This window comes from Lissotriton helveticus, chromosome 12 (assembly GCF_964261635.1).
Source record: "Lissotriton helveticus chromosome 12, aLisHel1.1, whole genome shotgun sequence".
Classification (NCBI taxonomy): Eukaryota; Metazoa; Chordata; class Amphibia; order Caudata; family Salamandridae; genus Lissotriton; species Lissotriton helveticus.
Genome location: NC_136073.1, coordinates 112,146,768 through 112,170,533, shown reverse-complemented (window position 1 = coordinate 112,170,533; position 23,766 = coordinate 112,146,768). Strand labels below are relative to the sequence as shown.

Here is a 23,766-nt window from a genome sequence, read left to right as displayed (position 1 = left end):
TTTCAACTGCACAAAACGCCTCTCCCCTTTTTTTCTTTCATTACTAAATCACTACTGTACTAACCAGTGGTTCACCTCCGGGTGGAGGAAGCACACAATTAAAACCCAATGATGATGATGCTGTCACGTCGCTAACAACAAGGCGGAAAACCAAGATATACCGCCTATCGAGCCTTGGTACGTGAGTGGGTTTTTTATCAGCACCGAAACCGAATAATAGAACAAAACCCTGGTTACCACAGGAGAACTGTCTCTGAATAAACATAAATGGATTTTGTAAACGGGAACCCCCGTGAGTGCTCTTTCTTCTAACTGATGTGGGAGAAGTGAAGCGGCCATTGAATTTCGTGGATGCACCTCCGCGATCAAAGCACCTGTCCGAGTGCGCCGGCAAGGTGCAGTGGAGCGAGAAAGTATATAATCAACAAAATTCGCCGGTATCCCAGCCTCACTGCGACAGTGGGCTCAAGCGAGGAGGCGATCCTCAAATACTGTTTGCGCCAATTTTTTCAAAGAAGCAAGCTTGAGCCCAAATCCATAGAGCGTGGTAAGTTCAAACAAAATCGTCAAAAACCACCCGACGTGTTTCGGTGCAGCCGCACCTTGGTATATAGATAGATCGATAGATTGAGACAGGTATACTATATCCAAGTAAGGGGTGATTACACCACCTTACCCAGGCTGTAATTACAGACCTGTGGTGTCAGTTTGGAAGGTCAGCCAGGGGTGGCATAATACATGCTGCAGCCCCTGGTAGGCCTTGGGTGCACCTATGCCCTGGGTACCTAGGATACACTATACAGGGGCTCACAAGGGTGACCCAGTAACCAATCTGGTATGTACCTAAAGTTCATGGTGAAGCAGATAGACTGGGGCCCTGAATAGCAGGGTCCTAGTCCAACTAAATCAAAAAACCAACAAAACACCAGGCAAAAAGTGGGGGGGTAACCATATAGCCAGATTCCACCTTCCTACAGTGGCATAAACCGTACCAGGGAGCCCTAGGCCTGGGAGAAGAGTACCAGATCATTGAGATACTGGGACACATAAACCGAGAGATGAGCACCTCTACCGGGAGATATAGATGTTGAAACAGAGAGGGATTTGCAAAGGAATTGTTAATAAACTTTTGTCCTCACAGGCACCTAATTGGGGAAACACAAAAAGAGCATCCATAACTGTACTGAGATAGAGAAGAGGCTACCAGGCTTTGTAGGCTGCAGACAAATTCTCATAACTGCATGCATACATTCTCTGTACCAATCCCAAGGTCTATGCAATGGGTGGGAAAGACAGCGGAAGAAGGGAGCCAGAATGCACAGATGCCTGCCGGTACCTAGATGGGGCCAGAGGAGCAGGCTCCTTGCGGCAGTTCCACACTCCTTAAATTTGCAGTGTCTGCAGCAGTAGTATGAGGTCCTTCAGACAGCATCCTATTGAACATCAAAGGGAATGACAACAAACCTGAGGACCTCAGGTTGACAGTAGGCGAAACCAAGTACGTAAATAGTGCTTCACACGAGTTTTGAATTGTATTAGGAGATTTCGGAATATGTTGTATTGGCTGACTTGTCATGAAAAGGGAAGATCTTGAAGAAAATGGGTAAATCCTGCTGACTCATTGTGGCCCCTTGTGCAGCGCATCCACTCTAGCTGAATGCCACCATGTCGGCGACTTCCATATCTATTTGAATGTGTTCTAAGGAGATAATCTTGCAGGCTTCTGCCATGTTCTCCATTTAGCCCACCCCAAATTCCATGAAGTTCCCAGCTAGAGTGGTTACCAGCATGTTTTCCGATCCCTCAACCATGAAAATAGTCCAGGAAAAGTTGCAAATATGCAAGTGTTCTTGTGGGGTCCTCCACAGCCATGCACAGCTCTACAGTCTGTCGTCAACAAGAGCCAAATCATCAAATAGCAAAGTTAGAGGCATATGATATGAAAGCACCTTGTGATACTGATATTGCGGAGTGCTTTCCTGAACTCCCTCAGTTCAAACCATTAAAAGTGTCACCCTTAGAAGGACCAGAGGGTCTCCAATGTGTGCCTGCTTAAGATCTGATCTGCATCACCTGTTATGGCCACCATGAGTGGGACTGAAATGCAAGCCACCACATCTAAAAAATAAAAAGCAAGCCTAGAGTCCAGTTGAGGTCCTCCAAGCTGCCTGTTCCCCAAGACCTGGTATTTCTGATGTGGTGATATCAATTCTAAAAGTACATTTATTATCCAAGCCTACACAAGGCCAGAACTCTGAGTTCCATCCTTCTCCGCAGCTGAAATGGATAATAGTGGTAAAGGGGAAGAAGGAAGACCCAGAACAGCCAGTGGACACATACATCAGTCTTGGAAAGGAATGAGACTAGAATACAGAGCGGAAGCAAAGAAGAGTTTCACTAGGAAAAGATTAGTTTGCAGGACATTGACCACTATGGCCCTTTTATAATAGAGACCCAATGAAAAGGCATCTGAAACACTGGAAGCAAGGAAAGGAGTGTAATTAATAAGGCTGTAGAGATGCAGGAAAGGCAGCACAATATTCTTGGTGCAACAACGTCAACTGTTGCTTGGCTAAACACTTATAGGATCCCAAAGGCGAGACTATTGGCTATGCCCATGCTTGTTTTAAAGAGCCGACGAGCCTGAAATCTACACTGACACGCCCACTGAATGCCTCTCTGTGGAAACTCAAAAACCTGCATGTTGTGGGTTTCTCTTCCCTGAGACTGAGGAAAAAAATCACGATGAGCGGAATGCTTTAATTCATTCTAGTCAGAATGTGAGAAGCACTTTCTGGGAATATTGGTGTTGCAGGGGACAGAAGGTCTGAAGGTTGTGGAGAGTTAAAATAAGTGATACAAGGGGACAGGAGGTGTGCAGATCCTGGGGTGTTAACATCTGCCACGGAATGAATGTGTGAAGGTGCATGAGCAGATGTGATGGTTCCCAGAGAACTATAACGGTGCTGTCAGGGTACAAGAGTTTTGAAGAAGATACACAAATGTTTAAGAGTACAAGTTATTTCAGTGATGCTCAAGTTTTAATAGTGTGGTGGCCTGAGAGGTGATTTCGATGATGCACGGAAAATGAATGGTCTGAGGGGCCTGCATGTCTCTCCAAATTTCGATGATAAAAACTTCTTGATCTGTTTGGTCCCAAATTCAGAAAATATTTAAAGTCCAAATTCCTTTCTCCATTACTGGCATCTTCCTGGTTACTCTTTCTCCTCTCTGGCTGCAATCTTTCCAACAATAGAAGCTCCTAGACCTTTTGATAGCTATTTCCTTTCATCTCATCACCTCCAATTGGAAACAGGCTAACAATGTCACTTTTTCGCTCTTGGTGGAATGCGGTTTGTTTCCTTCATCGGCTTGACAATTATGTTTCTCCCATTTCCCTGGTGATCAAGAGATCTCCTCTGGCTCCCCTTAGCCAATTATTTCTTTGGTTGCTTCCTCGACCACTACTTCTAAGACTAGATCAGATGATGTACTGAAACCACCTAGAGTTCCCCCATTGCCTTTTACCATTTCTTTAGCTGATTACCAATAGTTTTCTTGATTGATATATTGTATAATTTTCTCATTTTCAGGTATTGTTATGCTTACGATGTTATTTCTATTCACACAATTTGATTGAATTCCTCCTTTGTTCTTATATATTCTGCAATTCTTTTATCCGTTTATATTTTTATCGTATAACATGTATGATTTTAAATGTTTATTCACTTCTGTTTAGTTTTTTTTTTAAGTTTGAGTATTGAAAAACATTCTTCATCCAAAGTATCAAGTCGCGTCCTAAATATGTAAGACCAAGAGATCATGGAGATAAGAGCAAGTAGGAAAGCATACATTCCCTATCCTTAACTCCAGCTCTGCGTACCCTGATCTATTAATTTTGTTAAGATACATGTGTCAAGTTAAATTGTAGTGTAAAAAATAATCTATACACCTTTGTAATAGTTTGGGCCTCAATATCATGGGCCCAATATATTTTGTAGCTGATATCCCAGTGAAATACCTAGGGGCCTATTGGTGCAATTATGTGTATTAGGCATAGCATCTCTACCCTTGGCAGGCAATTATTGGGAGCTTGTCAATGACTAGAGAACACAAAGGCTTCACTGTATATTGAAATCTGACTTCACTAGCGGCAGTTAGGACTCTGTCTCGGAGTTCCATATTACAACATCCAGCCGCCACTTTTGCAGAACCAGACTTCACACTGGCAGGACAGGGGCAGCTTGGGAAACCTTTCCAGTGGCAGGAAGGGAACCAAAAACTGGCATTTTAAAGCATGTGATCTGCTTAAATGGAATCCTCTTTTCCTGCCTTACAAAACAAACTGCCTCTGGATACAGAGGGTGATTAATCCCCACTTTCCTGCAAATCTGTATATTTACAGCGAGTTGGAGACATTGCTACTTTTATGACTTCGTCTAAGCTGGTTGTACGAGTAAGCCTCTAGTGGTATAATGTGCATAGACATTGGACAGTTGGAACAATTTTATCAAGCGCAATATTACAGATATTTTGCTAGTACACGTTAGTCATGAGCTGATGCCGAACAGTATTGACAACAAGAATTACATAACATATATTTCCAATGTTGATCCAAATCTTGCAACGAAGTAGCACAGGGGTTAGGGATGTTGTATTTTGGACGAAACAGTCCCTGGAAGGGGGTGTGCATCTGGGACACACGGTGGTCAGTCTGAAACATTCGATGAATACATATAGGGGTATGGTACGTGTCTTGCAGTTACACATTTGTCTTCACGAAACTCAGCCATACAACTGGATTAATTAATCCATACAACAATTGTTGTTTTGTCTAAATTATTCTCATGACCCTATCCTTACTGATCTATGCACGGTCATCAATACTATGTGTTACTGATCATAATATAATTGCTGTCCAAATAAACAAGCGTGGCAGACAACGCCGTGTGCATTTGTAGGAGTGGTGGACACCTTCCCATTTCTATGCCATTCTCCTTTTAGTTTTCCCCAGATTGCTCTTCCATGCCCCCATGGAGGGTTCAATGTTGTGCTGGGACAGTCTGCGAAGTTCCGTGGAGATATAGCTGTGATATCCAGGAGTGAAGGTTTCCTGTCCTCGGGCTAAAAATGACACTGGACACGGAGCTCTTACATGGAACCTCTTTATTCTCCCTCCTCTACATTTCCCCTAGCTCCTCCCTTTCCGCTTCCTCCCTAGCCCTTCCTTTCCCTTTTCCTCCCTGCCATGTCTGTGGGTCAGGGTCGGGCATAACGACATGACACCTTCCCTCTTTGTATTTTAAGTGTTCACTGTATTTCAGAGTTCTTCAATGAGTCGAACAGGTCTTTGAATTGTTCTTTGTGGTCGGCAAGATTGTATCTGGTCAGGCGACCTTCTTTCTCTTGCATTGCCAATTTCCAGCACTGGTCTACACTCGTGGTCACTGTTTCCTTCTTGACTTGACGAGTCCGTGTTCCAGTCAGGCTCTTGCACTCTGGTATAGGCAGAAGGGTTGCACTTTTTGAAGTGTGATATGTTTCTGGTCGTCCGCTTGCCTCCAAATTCGGCTATAACCATGGTCCCTTTCCTTCTTATGAGCAAAGTAGCGGCTGTCCTCTTTGGTTCTCATGTCCTGTTTCACCAGCACCCAGTCTCCCTCATGGATGTCAGACATCTTGGCGTGTCTGCGGTGATCAGCATACTTTTTCATTTTTAATTTCTTGGCGTGATCAAGTTCTACTAGAGTCATGGTCTGTTACGACTCTGGATTGTGTGACAGCATCCGTAGTCGGGAACCGGGTGCGTGGGGTTCGCCCAAGCATTAGAGTGGTGGGACATTGGTTTGTAGTGCTGTGTGGCGTGATCCGATAGGCTCCCAGCACTTCATTTTGTGCCGGTTGATTGTCACGACGAGCCAGTTCAGCTTGTTGTATGGTCTCTTTGATTGTTCCCATAAAGCGTTCCACCATCTAGTTAGCCTGGGGCCACAGGTCGGTGGTTTTCCAATGTTTGAAGTTCAGGTGTTTTGCATTCTCTGCAAACTTTTGTCCGTTGAATGGCAGTCTGTTGTCTGTCTTTACCACCGTAGGGATTCCCCATGCCGTGAACGCTTCGTCGATGACCGGTATGACAGCAGTCGCTTTGGTGGAGGAAATTTGATGAGCGATGGGAAAGCTTTAGTAGTCATCCATGATGACATTGCCCTGACTTCAGCGGGCCAAAGAAATCGTCAGCTACTTGTTGCCATACACTGTCCCGGATGTCCGACATCTGCAGTGGGGTGGGTGGTTCATCTAGTCCCACTAATTGACCGGATGGGCAGTCTTGGAGCGTTGCTTCCACCATCTGGTCAAGGGACGGGAGCCAGACCCGTTCTCGTAGTGCTTTCTTGATGGCCACCGCTCCTCTGTCCTTCGTGTGGTAGGTTGATGGTTCCTTGTCTTAATTTCTGAGGGATCACAATTCTTCGGTCTCTTAGTAAAAGCCCGTCAGCACTGATGTAAAGTTCATCTTGGACGTGTTTGAATGCCACAAGTTCTTGAATGTTGACACCGTCACTCATGTTTGTGTTTTCTACGTGTCTCCATGAGTTGGTGCAGATTCGGGGCATGATGTTTTGGATCGTGGCATCTTGGGCAGATGCTTCACTAATGGCTTCTAGCGGGACCGCTGGTGGGCAGGCTTGGTCAATGACGAAGTGGAGGTATTCTTCCGCCACAGAGTGTCGAACTTGCATCCGGGTTTGTGGATGCCGCAACACATAGTCTGCTGGGTTTTCAGCCTTCCCTGTTTTCTGGATAGTGCTATAGGTGTAGTCTTGTAGGCAAATTCCCCACCGTTCAATCCGCGGGGGCATCTTGGCCCGCAGGTTACCATAGATGGTGGTTAGCGCCTGGTGATCAGTGATGAGTGTGAAGTGTTTTCCGTATATGAAGAGATGAAAGTGCTCACATGCCCACACAACCACAATACTCTTTTACGGTTGTGAGTACGCCTTTTCCGTGTCGGTAAGGCTACGACTGGCATATGCAACGATGTGGTGTTGGTTGGCTTTGTCATCCTATTGTGCTAGAATTGCGCCTAGCCCCACTGGGCTGGCATCCAGTGATTTCGGTCTTCCATTTGGTGTTGAAGTAGGCAAAGTTGATGGCCGTGCTCACCGCCTCTTTGATCTTGCTGAAAGCTTTTCACATTTGGCTGACCATTGGAAATGTTGCCCTTGACGGGTCAGTTCTCCTAATGGGTAACTGATGGTGGCGTGGTCTCCGATGTAACGTGCACAATAGCCATCCCTAGGAATCAGCGGAGGTCACTGACATCACATGGCTGTGGAGTGTCAGAGTGCTGATACTTTCTCAGGGTCAGGTCTCATGCCGTCCTTTGAGAAGATGTGGCCATAGAATTTGAGTGTTGATTTGTGGAACTCCCAGAATGTTGCCGCTGTAGTTAAATGCGTTCCGGATAATTTGTCACACGCCGGACAGCCTGCTGAAAAATCTTGTCCGCCGATGAAATTCCGAAATTAAGACGTTTGTATCTGAAGAGGCCTTGGTGAGTGGTGAATGTGGTAATGTATCTCAGTTTCTCATGCAATTCTAGTTGGTGGTATCCCTTGTTGAGATCCAGTTTCGAGAAGAATGTAGCCCCATTTAGGTGCGTGATTATTCCACTGATGTGGGGTCCTGGGTGTCGCTCTCTCAATGGCCGTGTTCAGGGCTTGCATGTCCACGCACATGCGTACCTTGTTGTCTTGACCTCTCTTGGGCACAACCATGACTGGCGACACCCATGGATTGGGTCCTGTTGATCGCTCTTTGATGTCGGCTCTCAGACAGTCTTGTAATTCGTCATCTCTGCCCTTTGCAAGTGGAATGGCACTTTGCTGTGATGTTGTGCTATTGGTGTTATTTGTTCGTTGATATGTAACTTGACTTTGAAGTGAGTTAGTTTTCCTAGTCCACTGAATAGTTTCAGGAATTTGTTGACCATGTCCGACAAGTCATTCACCTTGTATAGGATTTCAACTAGCTTCAGGCGTTCTGCCGCTGGCAGGCGGAGGAGGCAATCTGCTGCTTCGGGGCCTTCAATTACATGAGTGTGTACTTGGATTTGCCGGTACTTGTACGTTAGTAGTGCGGAATTGTCCTAGACATGGCAGTGGTTCTTTGGACATCCACTTGTAAACTCGAACTGCCGCTGGTGCCAGTCTCGGTTTGGGAGTCATGCTCTGATATTCTGTGCTGCAAATGTAGTTGAGCGATGTGCCAGTGTCTAGTACAAATTTGGCGGTGGCTTCCGAGTTGAATGTTAGTCGCAGGTACTTCTTTAATCTATCTGGGTCCGCCACCATACACACTTATTCATCACTGTCTTGTGATATGGGAGTGAGGGAAGATGATTCTTTGGATGTCGACCGCTGGGATCTGTATGAGCTAACTGATTGGACGCTTGACCTTGATGAGCTGGTGGCGCGGTCTCTCCGTCCCAGTACAGCTCTCGCGTGGTGACTGGATCCTATGTCCTGTTTGGTCTGTTTCATCTCCGATTGGCGGGTTTGTCAAACCGCTTCAAAGTGATTTTCTCTACCGCATCAGTGACATTTTATGGACATTTCAGATATGATTGCAAGACATCCACAGCACTCCGAACACCAGAGGGGCTGTGAGCATATAATCAAGAAGCACAGTATAGCAATCAGTACAATAAGACAGTGATATTAAACTACCCGAACCCCCCCAACCCCGTAAAACCGCCCCCCTCCTGGGTTCCACCCTAGCCCTGTTCACGATGGTTACCTGGATCTAAACAAAGCAGTCCATACAGTGATGGTAATACACTCTCACCCTCACCCCGGTACACAGGACAACTGGTCTACTGTCGCATCCTGCCGCGGCGGTGGCTCCAGCCACAGCCCCCTGTAGTCTGCCCACCTCTTCCAAATTTTATAGTGTTTTCTGGGACAGCCACGGGCCTCAAACACTGGACGTTCCAGTCCCATACAATAATCCATGCCCCGTTTACATACCTCAATCGGGGGAACCCTAGGGTCTTCCCAGGCGCGGGCCACATCCCTCTTGGCCACTGTAAGGCCTAGGAGCAACAAGTGCCTTTTATATATGTTGCCGCCCACCTGCTCCAAGACATGCAGGAGGCCCAGCTGTGATGTACGCGGGAGTTGCCAACCCAGAACCTCATCCAAACAGTCCCATATACGCCTCCAATATCTCTCCAGTGCCCCACAGGTCCACACAGTATGAAGGAACGTGCCCGCCTCTCTGCCACACCTCAGACAATCGGGGGAGGCAATCAATCCGGCCCGCCACAGCCTCTCTCTCGTATAATAAGCCCTATGTAGGTATTTAAATTGCATAAAGCGCAGCCGTACGGCTACGGCCGCCTCCCTCGGAGCCGCAAGAGCCTCCCTCCACCCTTCTTCGTCGATTTCACAGACATCCCTCTCCCATTTGGACCGCAGGTTGTCTAGGGAGGATGAACAATGGGTAACAAGTGATTGGTAGATGCAGGATATTTTCTTCTCTGTCAAGTCTCCCATAAACAGTTTAGCTTCTAGCGGACTAAATTCCAGCAGGGAGTCTAACCCCTCCAGGGCGGGGGAGATAGCGTGGCGGAACTGCAGGTATTTGAAGAATTGGCTACGTGGCATATCGTACTCATCCCTCAGTTCCTGAAAGGATTTAAGGGTTGTGCCCCTCATGACATGCCCCAGCGCCGAGATCCCTATCGAGTCCCAGCCGCGAAACCCCTTCAAGGTCGACCAGGCCGGCAGGCGGCCGTTCTGCCACAGCGGGGTCTCCCTAGTTAGCCTATTCCACCATCCCATACGACTAAGTGCTCTACGCCAAACCTGGAAGACAACCTGCATAACCACCGGGAGCCTCTTCCTCTTCCCCGCCGAGTACAGCAACGTGTGCAAAGTATCTGGTTCCATTAAATACCTCTCCAAAGCATACGCCAGATCGCCCCGATCCCCATACCACCATTTGTTGAGTATCAATAGATGAGACGCTTGGTAGTAGGAGAGGATGTCCGAAGATGCCAGGCCACCGCAGTACGTAGAGAGGAAACCGGTGCGAAGGGCCACATGAACCGCCCTCCCAGCCCAGAGAAAGCGGCCCAGCGCCGAGTCAACTTGGCGAAACCATTGTGGCGAGATAGGATATGGATGATTCTGCAGTTGATATAGCAGACGAGGGAGAGCGACCATCTTAAAGATGGCCGACCGGCCATATAAGTTCAAGGGCATACGGGACCATGTTTTCATGTCCGACCGGACCCTGTCCCAGACCGGAACAATATTACGCTCCCACGAGACTCCAGGGATGTCTGTCATAAATACCCCAAGATATTTAAAACCTCCTGTCGCCTTCTGTAGGGCGGATGCCCAAGTACCAAGAGCCACACCGCTGCCTAGGGTCCACAAGACAGACTTCTTTACGTTGAGATTAAGCCCTGAAACCTCGCCAAACACTCTCATAATGTCAAGAACTCTTGGGCCTGACCTATTGAGATCCGTAAGAGAACAGCACGTCGTCCGCGTAAAGCGCGATTCGGTCTGACGGCCCTGCCTCCCATTCGAACCCCTTCATCTGCGCATCTATTCGCACCCATGCCGCAAGAGGTTCCATCGCGAGAGCGAATAAGTACGGCGAGAGCGGGCATCCCTGCCGGGTACCCCGCCCGATGGGGAAGATGTCTGAAATCGCACCGGCCACCCGCACAGACGCCGTCAAATCGGTATATAGCAGCTGTATATACGAGAGAAAATGAGGACCGAGATTCAGACGGGGTAGGAGTGCCTGCAAATAAGCCCAGCTCAGCGAATCAAAGGCTCTATCGATATCAGCCAATAGAAGCGCCGCCTGGGAGCCGGTGGCCCGCATCATTTCCAAGGCCACCTGGGCCCGCCTAATGTTATGTCTAGTGGCCCTGTGTGGCATAAAACCAGCCTGGTCCGGGTGGGCCAGAGCGGCAATCAAAGGGAGGAGGCGGTTGGCGAGCACCTTCGCCAGTATCTTCGCCTCGATGTTCAGAAGCGAGATAGGACGGTACGATTCATGGCGATCCGGTGGTCTTCCCGGTTTGCAGAACACCACGATCTCGGCATGCCTCCAATCCAACGGCAGCTGACCCAACTCTCTAGCAGCATCCAATGCCTTCTTGAAATGGGGCCCTAACTGGAGATGGTATTTCCGAAAAAACTCGCACGGGAAGCCGTTCGGCCCTGGGGCCTTCCTGGCGTTCAGCTCACCAAGTTCCTCGCCCAATTCCTCCACGGATAAAGGAAGCTCGAGACTGTCACGCTCCTCGTCGGAGATCCCCCGCGGCGGGAGGTCCGCCAGAAATTTGTCCACAGCCTCCGCTGGGAGAGAATCTCTGGGGGCGTATTGTGCTTCAAAATAGCGCGCAAAACTGTCGGCGATAACCCCTGGATCAGTTATAGAATTCCCGGCCTCATCTCTCAGTGCCGGCAGCGTCTGAGCCTGGAACGTGCCCTGGCACAGCCTATACAACATCGAGCTGGATTTGTCCCCCCATTGGTATATTCTACTCTGCGTTGCAAGCCATATATGGCATGACTCCTCAAGATGTAGGGAAGCAGCTTCGCTCTGCGCCTGCAGTAGCCGTCGTGTGTCTTCCTCCGCCCCGGTCTCTGTAGATCGTGCCTCTAGAGTGCGGACGCGATCCGCCACCCTCTCCAGATCCTCCCCTCGTGCCCTACGGGCCCTCGCACTCCAGGCTATATCCACTCCTCTGAGTGTAGGCTTCATGGCCTCCCAGAGGGTCACCACGTCTGAATCCGGCCTCTCGTTTTCCTCCCAGTAGTGAGCAATGGCCTCCCGCATATGGGACTGGAAGTCGTCTTGTTGCAGGTGCCAAGTAGAGAGGTGCCATCGAAATGGCTGCTGCCTTCTGTCAAGGAGGATATCAATCGTAACGGGGGAGTGGTCAGAAAGCCCACGCAGAAGTATAGCCATCGATGTCACCCTTCCTATCTTGGCGCATGGGACGAACAAGTAGTCTAGCCGTGAGAAGGACCGATGGACTGCCGAAACATAAGTAAATTCCCGACTGTGCGGGTGTTGATAGCGCCAGGCATCCATCCATCCCATACCTCTCACCATATCATTCAGTCTCTTAGGGGCAGCCGCCTGCTGTCCGCCATTCAGCCTGTAGCGATCCACAGATCCATCCATAACGTCATTCCAATCGCCTCCTATCACCGACAGCGCGTCTGGCACCTCAGCCCAAACCGTGAACAGCTTCGCCACCAGAGACCATTGCAAGGGGGGGGGGGGGGGGGAAGCATACACACTACCAAAGACCACTTGTTCTTCGCCAATCATTCCTTTGATAAAGACATATCTGCCCTGGGCATCTATCCAATGTGCAGAATGAATATAGGACACCCTGCGGTGAACTAAGACCGCCACACCCCGGGACCCCCGGACAAAACCAGCATGGAACACCTGATACCCATAGCGCTGTAAACTCAGTCTTGGTACCTAGGAAATGAGTCTCTTGCAACAGTAGGACATCAGCCTTCTCCTTTTTCCCCTGTCGCAGCACAGCGCCTGTCAGTGAAATTTTTGACCCATTCGCGGGCACTGGCCCGCATGGGGGTAATCTTGGCCGCACCGATAGCACTGCGGTGATTTCCTGCTGCGAGGAGAATTCGCACGATGTGTTGTCTTCCAGATTTGTGGCGGTCAGGGCGACTCCTTGAGTTGATGTGACACTGTACTCGAAGTACTTGTTCTCTTTTCTCGGTTTTGCTGGCCTCCATCTTTTTTGCGTGCTCTTCGGCTTGGTCATTGATGCAGGTGAGTTCTTCTATCTCCTCGTGTAGTGTTTTTTTAGTAGTCGACGACACAGTGACTCCGATTGGCATCCCTCGATGATGCGCAGACGAAGCGCGTCTTCAGTGCTGAACTGGTCAAAGTCACAGTATCGGGCTAGGTGCCTGATGCGGGCGATGAAGTCACTCATGGATTCATCCTTCTTTTGGGATGAAAGATTGAACGTGTAGCGCTCATAGTCTAAGTTCCATTTGTGGTAAAACGTCCTATCTAGGGCTTTTTTCACATCTTCGTAGGATGCGGTATTGGCGGTGGGTAGTTCATTAATGATTTGTCCGATGTCTTTCCCCACTATGTTTCGTAAGGCTATGAGTATTTGATTGGGGTCACAAACTTGTGACCCTGTCATGAAGTCTTCAAAGTCTTCAACCCAGCTGTTCCATTTGGGCCCCATGCTGTTCCAGATGTCAGCGTTCGAGGCTCTGGAGGGCGTAAGAAGGGTACTCCCATGAGCACCGGTCCTAGTTGCGGGGCATTTTGTGCGGACCCAGTTGCTGCTGGCTGCATGGAATCGGCCTCCCAGGATATGGTGAGTGAAAACGTGAGTCTGGTAGACTGTGGGGGCTTCAGGACCACAATTTGTGAACTCTGGGAACTTTCTCTGAGTCACCTGACTCCAAGATGGCCGGCGTGGTGAGTTCTGGGGTTAGCCAATGCACGGTGCCTGACTTTAAGATGGCCGTTAAACTTTTACTTCACCAGGGTAGTTAATTAATCTGACTTACCCTGGTCTTCATGTGTTGGGCATCAGTACGGTTGCGCTTTCTGGATCGTGGGCTGCTTCAGCGAGTCGGCCTGATGCTCACGTCCTTCTCTCGCTGTCGAAATGCTCCGCAGCGCCTTCTTGGTCGTGCGCTCCTTCTAACCCTCAGTGGTCGTGGAGAACCAGTGCGGCGGGTCAGCTGATCCCACCCTCGTCGCCAGTTTCCTGTCCTTGGGCTAAAAACGACAATGGACACGGAGCTCTTTCGTGGAACCTTTATTTTCCCTCCTCTACATTTCCTCTAACTCCTCCCTTTCCACTTCCTCCCTAGCCCTTTCTTTCCCTTTTCCTGCCTGCCCTGTCTGTGGATCAGGGTCAGGCATAGCGACATGACCGAAGGGTCCTCAAGAGATGTGCCAGTGACACTCAAGGAAAGAAAATGTGAAGGTTCCTCAGGAGACATGCCAGTGGTACACACGGAAAAAAGGTGCCAAGGTTTGTCAGGAGACATGTCAATGACACACAAGGGAAGGTGTGAGGGTTCCAAAGGAGACATTTCAGTGGTACACAAGGAAAGAAGGTGTGAAGGTTGTCCCAAAGCACCACTGGTATTCCCCTCGACAAAGTGTGCAGGTTCTGTGAAGGGATATCTGTTCTTAGAACTGAGTGCAGAAATGGGAGAAAGCCTGCCTTGTGGTCTTTCATGTCTTGAATCTTTGTGCCTCCAGTCTGAGTTCTGGGCTTCTGTTATAACCCTGTTCCCAAATGTCGTTCCTTTCTCAACCAGGCACCAAACCAGGTGTTTATGAATGCCCAGGAGGCGATGCCGCTGGGTCTAGGAGACATCCATTTAGATTAATTGGGGTAACCCAATAATTGTCACCAGACATGGGTACAATGCAGGAATGAAAAATTGGTCCGTGCCGGGTTTAAAGGAGAAATAAATCAATATATCTAGCGGGTGTTGCAATAACAGTCAAGCACTAGTAATTAGTACCCTGTAGCGAAACGACTACGTTCCAGAGTAGCAAGATAGGAGTTTTTAAAGCATACAGTTAATGTAAAACAAGGAGATGTACCAAAGGTTATTTCAGTTCTAGTATATTTATTCCATATACTTGAAATAAATAACAATTTATGCTTTTGAAAAGATACAAAGGTTGCGCCAAAGGGGAAATGAGGGATGTGTGTGCTCGTGATCGATAGGGATAGGTAGAAGTCACTTGTTTAAGAATACACACTTTCAATAATTCCAAAGGCAGACTGGTAAAGACCAGTACAGAAAGACATGTCCTAGCGAAAATCATTACATCATAATATACCGTTTTTTTAAAATGCATCAATGCAACATCAGAAGATGGGGAATGGTTCAGGCCTGGTGTGGGTGGGGAGCATCGACGTCTGGCAGTCCGATATCCTTTACGCGCCCCTGGATGTTAGAGCTAGTTTGAGAGCTTCAGGGCCCGAATTCCAGGAATTGAATCTGTTTACCTCTGTTCTGGGGCTGACTTACTATGTGATCGAAAAATAACGCACCAAGTCACCCCTTTCAGTATTTGACTCTCAAGGTAGTGAGGTGAGTAATCCAGGGCTTACTCTGGGGGACTTGGTGTATTCAATAAATTACAAACAAACTTTTAATAAATCTATTAGTAAGCCAGTACTAAGTGGGTAGGGGGAGGGGGTGGGGTGGTAGGTAGGTGGGGGGGAGGGGGCGGGGTGGTAGGTAGGTGGGGGGGTGTGGGGGGGGTAGGTGGGGGGGTAGGTAGGTGGGGTAGGTAGGTGGGGGGTAGGGGGTAGGTGGGGGGGGTGGTAGGCAGGGTGGGGGTAGGGGGGGTGGGGGGATAGGTAGGGGGGGTAGGTCAGGGGGTAGGTGGATAGGTGGGGGGGTAGGAGGGGTGGGTTTTGTGGGGCTGAGGGTAAGCACTGTGATGTCATTGGGTTCGAAGGGTGCGTGACGTCACTCCTGCTACCACTGGCATTTTGGTGAATCTACATCATGGTGGGGCATGGGTTGGGGAATGAGTTGTTTGGGATAAGGGGGCGGGTCTGGGATTCCTTAGGTGGGATTGCAGTACAGAGCAGGCCTTAAATACAGAGGGGCTTATCAGAGCGTGGATGTTGTACCCAGACCTAACTTTTCTTTAACCTGATTTTCTCTTCTCCTTTGCAGTGTCTGGAACAGTCATCACAGCAGTGATGTCCATTGCAAGCATCACTGTCGGTGAGTGGGTCCTGCCCTGTGCTGCCCTGGTAATGTGTAGGCTGAACCTGCTGCATGTGTTGAGTTACACCCTAGAGGGGTTTATGATGTTGTAGCAGGGTAAACCTGATTTGTCTGCCTTTGACCAGAGGAATCCAACTGAATTCTAGGCTGCATGGTGCCCTGATGTACTTGGTCCAGGATTTATTTTTTGTTTTATTTTGACAACAGTCCACTCATAAAGCTGGGAGCTCATCGCCACCAGTCGTATCTGGCCATTATTCTACCAGCATAGCCACTCGTTTAATGTTGAGATTGGTAAAAACAAATCGTAAAAATAAGCAAGAATGTCTTTTTTACTTTTGAATCTTTAACCTAACACAGCAGATAGAGACTTCATTCAAAGGTATTTTAGCACTGCCTAAACTATTCCTAAATGATTGGTAAGGCAGCTAGAGGCAGAATTACCATAATGTAAAGTAATAGAGGATTTTGCAAATATTCCCTTGAAGTATGAGCTCCTAACTCTTTCTTAATCTGAAGACACAAAAATTGGCTGTTCTTCTCTGAAAAAGGTGTCAATCCTAGCTCGACCTGTACTAATGCCTCCAGACCTCTCTTGCCCCAGGAGACAAGGCAATGATAAACACTGCTCTGATTGAGGGGGCTTTACACCTTGTAAACGTGCTGGGGAAGGAAATGTGTCCCAAGGAAGCAAGAACTTGGCCCATTTTTGCTGCACGCATCTTCAGCCATGGAACTCCCAGCTCAATGTGCCATCTACCCAGCTATCAATCACACCATCACAAGCATATTAACTATCACTGCTTCAAGGTACCAGTGACCATACGTACACCCTGGCTCACCTGCTGCTTGCATTATAAACCTCCATTCCCTCAAAGACAGTCCCAGATCAGACTAGAGTTGCATTTATTGTTGACGTGCAGTTTGTGTAAATTCTATACCACACCCAGAAAACCACAGAATAAAGTCAGTAAAATTATACATGAACCAATATGAAACAAACCGCCTTCTGGAGGCGCGTCGATGCACAGTGCTGTACACAGTTCTACACCAGGATCCTGGTTGTCAAAGTATAATAAGCCATTACTAAACAATGTGTTACTCTGTTCTAACCTTGCTGGCCTCTATCCCATATGATTCCCTTCTGAACAATAGGAAACTGAATTAAATGCAAATTCAGCAGGTCACTTTTCCTCCAGGCATTGAATTCAAGAACCATAGATCATGCCCACATATTGGCATATTCCATGCCCATTTCCTGCTCAACTGTCTCCTGTCATCTGTTGATTGCCCAGCATTTGAACAATAATAAGTTGTGTCTGTTTTTTAAATTCATGTGTTAAAAGTATTGAAATGAAACAGACTTAAAGCAGGTCGTGCCTGTTTACATTCATAATTTCAAGCATTAGGTGCCTGCCTGTATTTGGGCACTGTTTACATCCGCACCATCACTTGCCACTAGAGGAGGGAAGAATGAAAAGGTGGTTTGAGGGATGAGGTATGAACAACCAGGGATGAGGCTGTCCCAAGGTGGACAGATCAGTGTACATTTGAAGTCACTATGTCATTTCACTCCTCACTCTTTAAGTGAGTGAGGGACAGTGCGAGAGGGGCAATGGATCATGAGTGGTGAGGATTCAGGGGTATGGAGGCAGGGATGAGAAATAAAGAATAGGTGGGGGCTAAAGTGGGAGTGAGGATTCAGGGGTATGGAGGCAGGGATGAGAAATAAAGAATAGGTGGGGGCTAAAGTGGGAGTGAGGATTCAGGGGTATGGAGGCAGGGATGAGAAATAAAGAGTAGGTGAGGGCTGAAGTGTGAGTTAGAGATGGTAAAGGAGTGAGGAATGAGGGTTTATAAGTGAGCAATGATGTGGAAGGGATAAAGAATGATGATGAGTGAGGAATAATTGGAGGTAGAAGAGTCGGGGCTGATGAGGAAAGGAAGATGATCTATTTCACAAACATAGATGATGTACAGTGGCCCATGACCCAGCAGAACATGATAGCCTTCTCAATCATCTCTGAGGTTGGACAGAAGCTGCGGTCCAGGATCTTCACTGAACTGGGCAGCTTTATTTCTTTAAAAGCATTACCAATTGACAGGGCTTAGCACAAACTGAACCATCCTGATAACTTACAGGTGATACCAAAATCTGCCTCCAACGAGAGGTCCGATCCAGAAATTGGGGCAAAATCCCAGAGCGCTTGGATCACATCGAGCATCAGAGGAAAACTTCCTCTGCCTCAGTGTGTCCAAAATGGAAATGTGTGATTAAAACAGCACCTCAGAGGCCCTTCGCCGCATACTTTGGTGGTAGCCTCAGTGGCGGTCCTGAGTGTAGTATGTGATTCCAAGCTTTCCTTCACCTAGAAGGGAAAACATAGTCAACTGCACATGCTCCTGCAGGGTCAACCCTTCCTCCAGGCCACAGACACACTGGAGCTGAACAGACCCTTAACTGTGCAGCGATACAACATAAGGTCAGGCATGTCTGGCCAAAAACACATTCAGAAACGAATGCATGCAAGACTGGCCCTAAATTGCTGCACTGCTTACCAGCAGAACCAAGAACAACATTCAAGAAAAAAAGAACCATCGCCAAATGCTTTAATCCTAGCTAAAGTCTACAGTCGGGCAGGCACAGAGTGGGTGTAGAGTCCGGAACTGTACGGCACAAAATTACGTACTTTTCACAAAGTGACTGAGATATTTCTCATCCACCAGAGTAAACGGGGAGACATAACTGCAACCAGATTGGTTGCCATCAGCCTGAACCTTCCCAGCGTAATACTTGTGTACTACAAAGCCATTCACATTTAGCTTAAACCTCATAAAAATGGGTGTTCTAGCTCTAAAAAAACAAGGCAATCGGTTCCATTTAGACTTGAGTCAAACACTGTAAGTTTATACAAACGATATGTGTTCCTGTTTGACTCTTTTTCCTGTTAGAAGATGGTCTCGTATTCTGCTGACGACTGCTTGCACTTCACCTCAAATTATTCCAAAACGTGCTTAGGAGGTATTAAGGTCACACAATGAGTCTTGAACACATAATGAATGGCCACACATCAGGCTGAAGAATGTGATGGAGCAGAATAGTATCTGACTTGTGTTGCTGCTTGTTACAGTACAATATTGCACTACTAGTAGTAGATGCAAGTCATGGTTGTTTATGAGGAAGCATCTCTAAAACACCTTTCTAAGTGGTACCACAGAAAAATTTTGGGAGTAAGGGCAAACTGAAATTCTTGTCTCCAAAAACAAACAACAAAGAAACAGGTGGGTACTTGGGATTACAATAAAAGGAGTTTAGCAACCACAAATTACCATTATGTGCTTATCCCCTCAAACTACCCCTCTGTTTAACATGTGCGATATAGAGAAGCATTGCTGCCACTTTGCTGTTTACACTGATCTGCCTGTACATAGTGGCTTTAAAACCAGTTTACACATTAAATGAAAACCCAACTTGGCCACTTAAATACATTTTAGTTCAGTTGCTCTCCTCCTTCCACTCACTGAAAGAAGCCGAAATGAAAGAAGGCTTGAGATGGAAGGTGCACTAATACTTCTCTGATGATGCTCTCTTCTTTCTCCCACAGGGTCGGTGTACTTCCACGACTGCCCCGCACAGTACCTCATCCCCTACTACCTGATCATTTCCGGTGTCTCCAGCCTCCTGCTTCTCATTCAAAGCATCTTGCCCTGCAGAAACCAAGAAGAGCCCTCCATTCTGATTGTCATCTTCCATTTGATCCTCTGCCCACTGAAGTTTTTCATTACAGGTCAGCATTAATCACTGGGTGGGCACAGGTTTCAGCTTCATAGAGGTTCACCTGTAGAGTATCATCACAGCTCCACATTTGAACATTGTCACTACTGACCATTACCTCAACAAAAAATACTTCTACCATACAATTACCTCATTTGCTTCTACATAGTATTAAAAATATATATGTTCGAGGCATATGAGCTGTAGATCATATGCTTTAAGATAGTCATCTAGCGATGGGTCCAGATGTTTACTTTTATTTTTGTTTGAAGACTTTGCAGTCACAAGGTATGGTACTCCTCCTTTTGGTGATAGTGCGCATGGGCATTGACTCCGAACCCAGATTGGTTTTTTTCCGCCATCAGGTTCGGATGTGTATTGCTGCGGTTCGGTATCGTTCTAGAACCCCTTTGACGCGCAAAGCTCTACCCTTCATTGTATTGTCTTTCGATCGCGGTTTCCTGTTCGACGTGTATCTTTTAAATTGTGAAAACCTCCGATCAGGTACTTTGGGGCGCCATTCTGACCACGCCAGCACCGTTTGTTCCGATCCAAGAAAACCATTTGTGATCGTCAGGCTCGATGCCACAAGATACAACACAGTAGCGGCTCCATACCGGACATTTTCGTTAAAGTTTTAGATTCTCATCATCCAGCTGCAGAACCATAGGACGAAGAACTGGTCTGTGTCCGAAGCTGGCTCCGTCATGGAAGAACTACAGAACATCACTCCGGGTCAACGTACCAGGAGTACACAACTCCATGTGCCCACTCAAGCAAAACCTAAGGCTCCGGTATCACCTCTGCCCTTGGGCTCAGGTCGGCACTGAGTAAAGGTTTCAGATGCCCGGCTATGAAACACAAAGACCAGCTTTCTGGCTCGTTCTCGAGCCAGCCACATTCCGGTGCCGAACCAACACCCGCTGCACCGAAATATAAGGCGAAGCATTTGCCAGTCTCCACACCACCGGCACCTTCGACACCGAAGGCTTCGTAGCCTAAATCGTGCAAATCTTAGGCTTCGGAGCCTAAATCCTCCAAATCTAAAGCTTCAGGGCCGAAATCGTCTAAACCGAATCTTCAGAGCCGAAATCCTTGACATCTGAAGGCTCAGAGCCGAGATCCTCCGCGCTGAAATGTTCGGAACAAAGCACTTCCATTCCGAAAGCTTCAGAGCCCAAACCGGCTAAAACCAAGCGCACTGATTCAAAATATTAGACGCCCAAAGACTCTCAGCCAAAATCTTCGACGCTGAAATCAACTCCTAAAGAAAGATACCCCATCCAAAGAGCCTCGGTCCGACTACCCACCTTTGGATCCAAAACAAAAGACTAAGTATTGACCCTAAATCTGGACACCTCTTGGCCTTTCTTCCTAAAAAATGGAAGCTGTATCTCTCAGAGGATTGCTCTATACCTTTGAAGAAAAAGGACAAGGGTACCAACTCCTCTCCCCCTTACATCTCCTCCTCCTAACTCAAATGTAATCATTACACTATCGAATACAACACCCCCTCCACCTGACCCACAGGATGAAGATTATGGGGATGGGGATGAAGATCAGAATATGCCACAAGTTCAGGACATACCACAGGACACTGATCCCTGATGGGATTATAATAAGGAACCAGATCAGGACAATGACCCTGACCCTTATCCCTCCAGACCCTTCCCACCGGACGACAACGTTGTCAATGTTCAGCTTATCAACAGGGCTGCTCAATATCACGGGGTGGAGCTTCATACAGACCTTCTAAAAGAGAATTTCCTTGTTGAGACACTAACACACTCCCAAAGGTCTAATTCTTTACCAATGCTCAAGGGCATGTTAAATCAAACGGATGAGGTATTCAAGGACCCCGTTGGATTAAGAATACTCACACCTAGACTAGAGAAAAAATACAAAGCTGCTCCTACAGACCACGCATATATAAAAGGTCAGTTGCCCTTAGACTCTCGTCATATCTAACGCCCACAAAAGAGCAAACTCTCAAACTACAGGCGATGCCCCTTCTCCTGATAGTGAGTCTAAACTCACTGATGCCTCAGGCAAGAGTGGCTTCGCAGGCAACTAACCACTGCCGTATTGCCAATGCTCAAGCGCTTTTAGCATGCTACGATAGGGCTCACTACGATGAGTTGGAAAAACTCATGCAATATTTGCCAGATGAGTATAAAACCAAAGCTAATGACCTCATTCAAGAAGGGAAGCTCATTACCAACACTTCCATCCAAAATGCGCTCTGGATGCAGCACACACAGCATCTCGTGCCATCAACACTAGCATACTATTGCGCTGACACGCTTGGCTTAATCTCTGGATTGAAGCAGGAGGTACGGTCCTCCATACTTAATGAACCCTTTCATAAGGAGCATCTTTTTGGGCCAGTGGTCGATACTTCCCTAGAAGAGATGAAGAAAGACACGAAAACCGCAAAGTCCATGGGGGCCTTGCAATTACCTTGTAGCAGGGGTTCCTTTCGCCGCTCCTTTTACAGGGGTGGCTCAAACAGTGTCCACAGAGAATCCCTCTTCCTCCTAGAAGGGTAACGACCAATCTTCCTCCTTCAGAGGTTGTTTTCGAGGAGGCAACAGAGAAAATAAGGGAAGAAGCAGAGGTAACTCCAACAGCACTTCTCCAGTATTAGGGTGTCTTTCATAGATTCACATGCTTGAATATTCCCTGTCGTCAAAGTGGGAGTCCCACGGTAAATAAAATAGCAATAACATACCAATAACATATGTATGTAATACAGAACACATGAAATAGTAGTAGTAAATACATAATAAAGACTCAAACCAATTCCTACATAGGAATACATGATAGAGAGAAAAAACAGTTGTAACATATTCCTGTCATTATGTTAGTCCAAACTACAGTCAATCAGGCGCAAGCACCCTTCCAGAACCTTCTCCTCCGAGCTCAGACCCTCAGATTTTCTACTGCACGTCGTGTAAAGGGAGTCTCCCTGAGCTCTGCTCAGTTTTCTCTAATTCTTCAAGTTTTTCCTGTCTTAACATGTCAAGTAAGAAGTCTTTATTTAGACCTTGCTCTTCTTGTGGGAAACTGCATCTTTACTCAGAAGACCCCCATAAAAAGTGCCTGATCGTCGACGGCGACAGCAACGACTACATCAGCCTCCGGATCGTCGACGACGGCTACGTCAACGTCGTCCATGTCGACTAAGGTATCACTCCGCTTCAAGACTGTATCGTCGCCGATACCTATTGCCTCATCGTTGACGAAGAAATCTGCTTCGCAGTCCGCAAAATCATCGTGGATGAGAGCTCCATCGACATAGACTCCGTCGACGTTGGTTTCTCCATCGCGACGACTTCGTCGACGACCTTACCGTCTACGATTGTTCTGTCGCGACGGATTTTTCATCAACTACTTCGTCGACGTCTTTACCAACGTCGTCAATGACACAGTCGACGGTGGTTCCTTCATCGTTCGCCTCATTGCCTTTGGTGCCTTTGTCTTCCACTGGGTCTGGCTCTTCCACCGCCGACCCCTTTCACCTTCGTCGTCAACGGCCGGTTGACCAGCTATCTCTTCCGGATCCACAGCCTCCCTCGCCCATGTTCGCCACGGGCTCTGAGCCGGATTCTGACTCTGATCATGATGTGGGTGATTCTTTCAGAGTGGCATGCAGTCTGTCGGATTTGGTTATTAACTGCCAAGATTAAGGTGAAGTTGATGACTAGGACGACGACCAGTATTCTCAAGCAGAAGAACGCTCTATACAAGTTCCTGCTGCGACATTGCCATTGTCGCTCATCTCCAACATATGTTGGATGACTACAACCGGCGTTTCCCGCCTTCTCCGCAGGGTATGCCTATGCCTCATGTGTCTGCGACTGCGGCGGCTCCTGTCCCTGTTCCGCCACCTTTGCCACCGCCTTCACCACAGGTCCACACATCAGTGAAGATCCACACTATTATTTACCCTGTTGATGATGATGACGTCGCTCCTGTACGGGAAGATGGTGAAGTCCATGATGATGACGCAGCCCCCCACATGGCTGAGTGGGACGAATACCAAATCCAGACGCCTTCCCCTCCCCCGGTAGAGCCCAGGGATTCGCCTCTGGTGGACATTGCGAGTTTCCATCAGCTGATGGATAGAGCGGCCCAACGTTTCAAATTGCCTAGAGTCGAGAGTGAGGAGGATTGCTT

At 47.7% G+C, this 23,766-nt stretch overlaps 1 protein-coding gene across 1 annotated transcript in view; it reads left to right on the top strand.

Moving 5' to 3' along the window:
- Positions 1 to 22,773, top strand: part of LOC144797970 (uncharacterized) — a 110,996-nt gene extending 88,223 nt beyond the window's left edge. The window contains exons 3-5 of the mRNA XM_078668777.1: positions 15,759 to 15,809; positions 19,418 to 19,600; positions 22,670 to 22,773. Of these exons, the coding sequence (XP_078524903.1) occupies positions 15,759 to 15,809; positions 19,418 to 19,600; positions 22,670 to 22,773 (338 nt within the window). The remainder of the gene's footprint in view (positions 1 to 15,758; positions 15,810 to 19,417; positions 19,601 to 22,669) is intronic.
- The last annotated feature ends 993 nt before the right edge of the window (positions 22,774 to 23,766 follow it).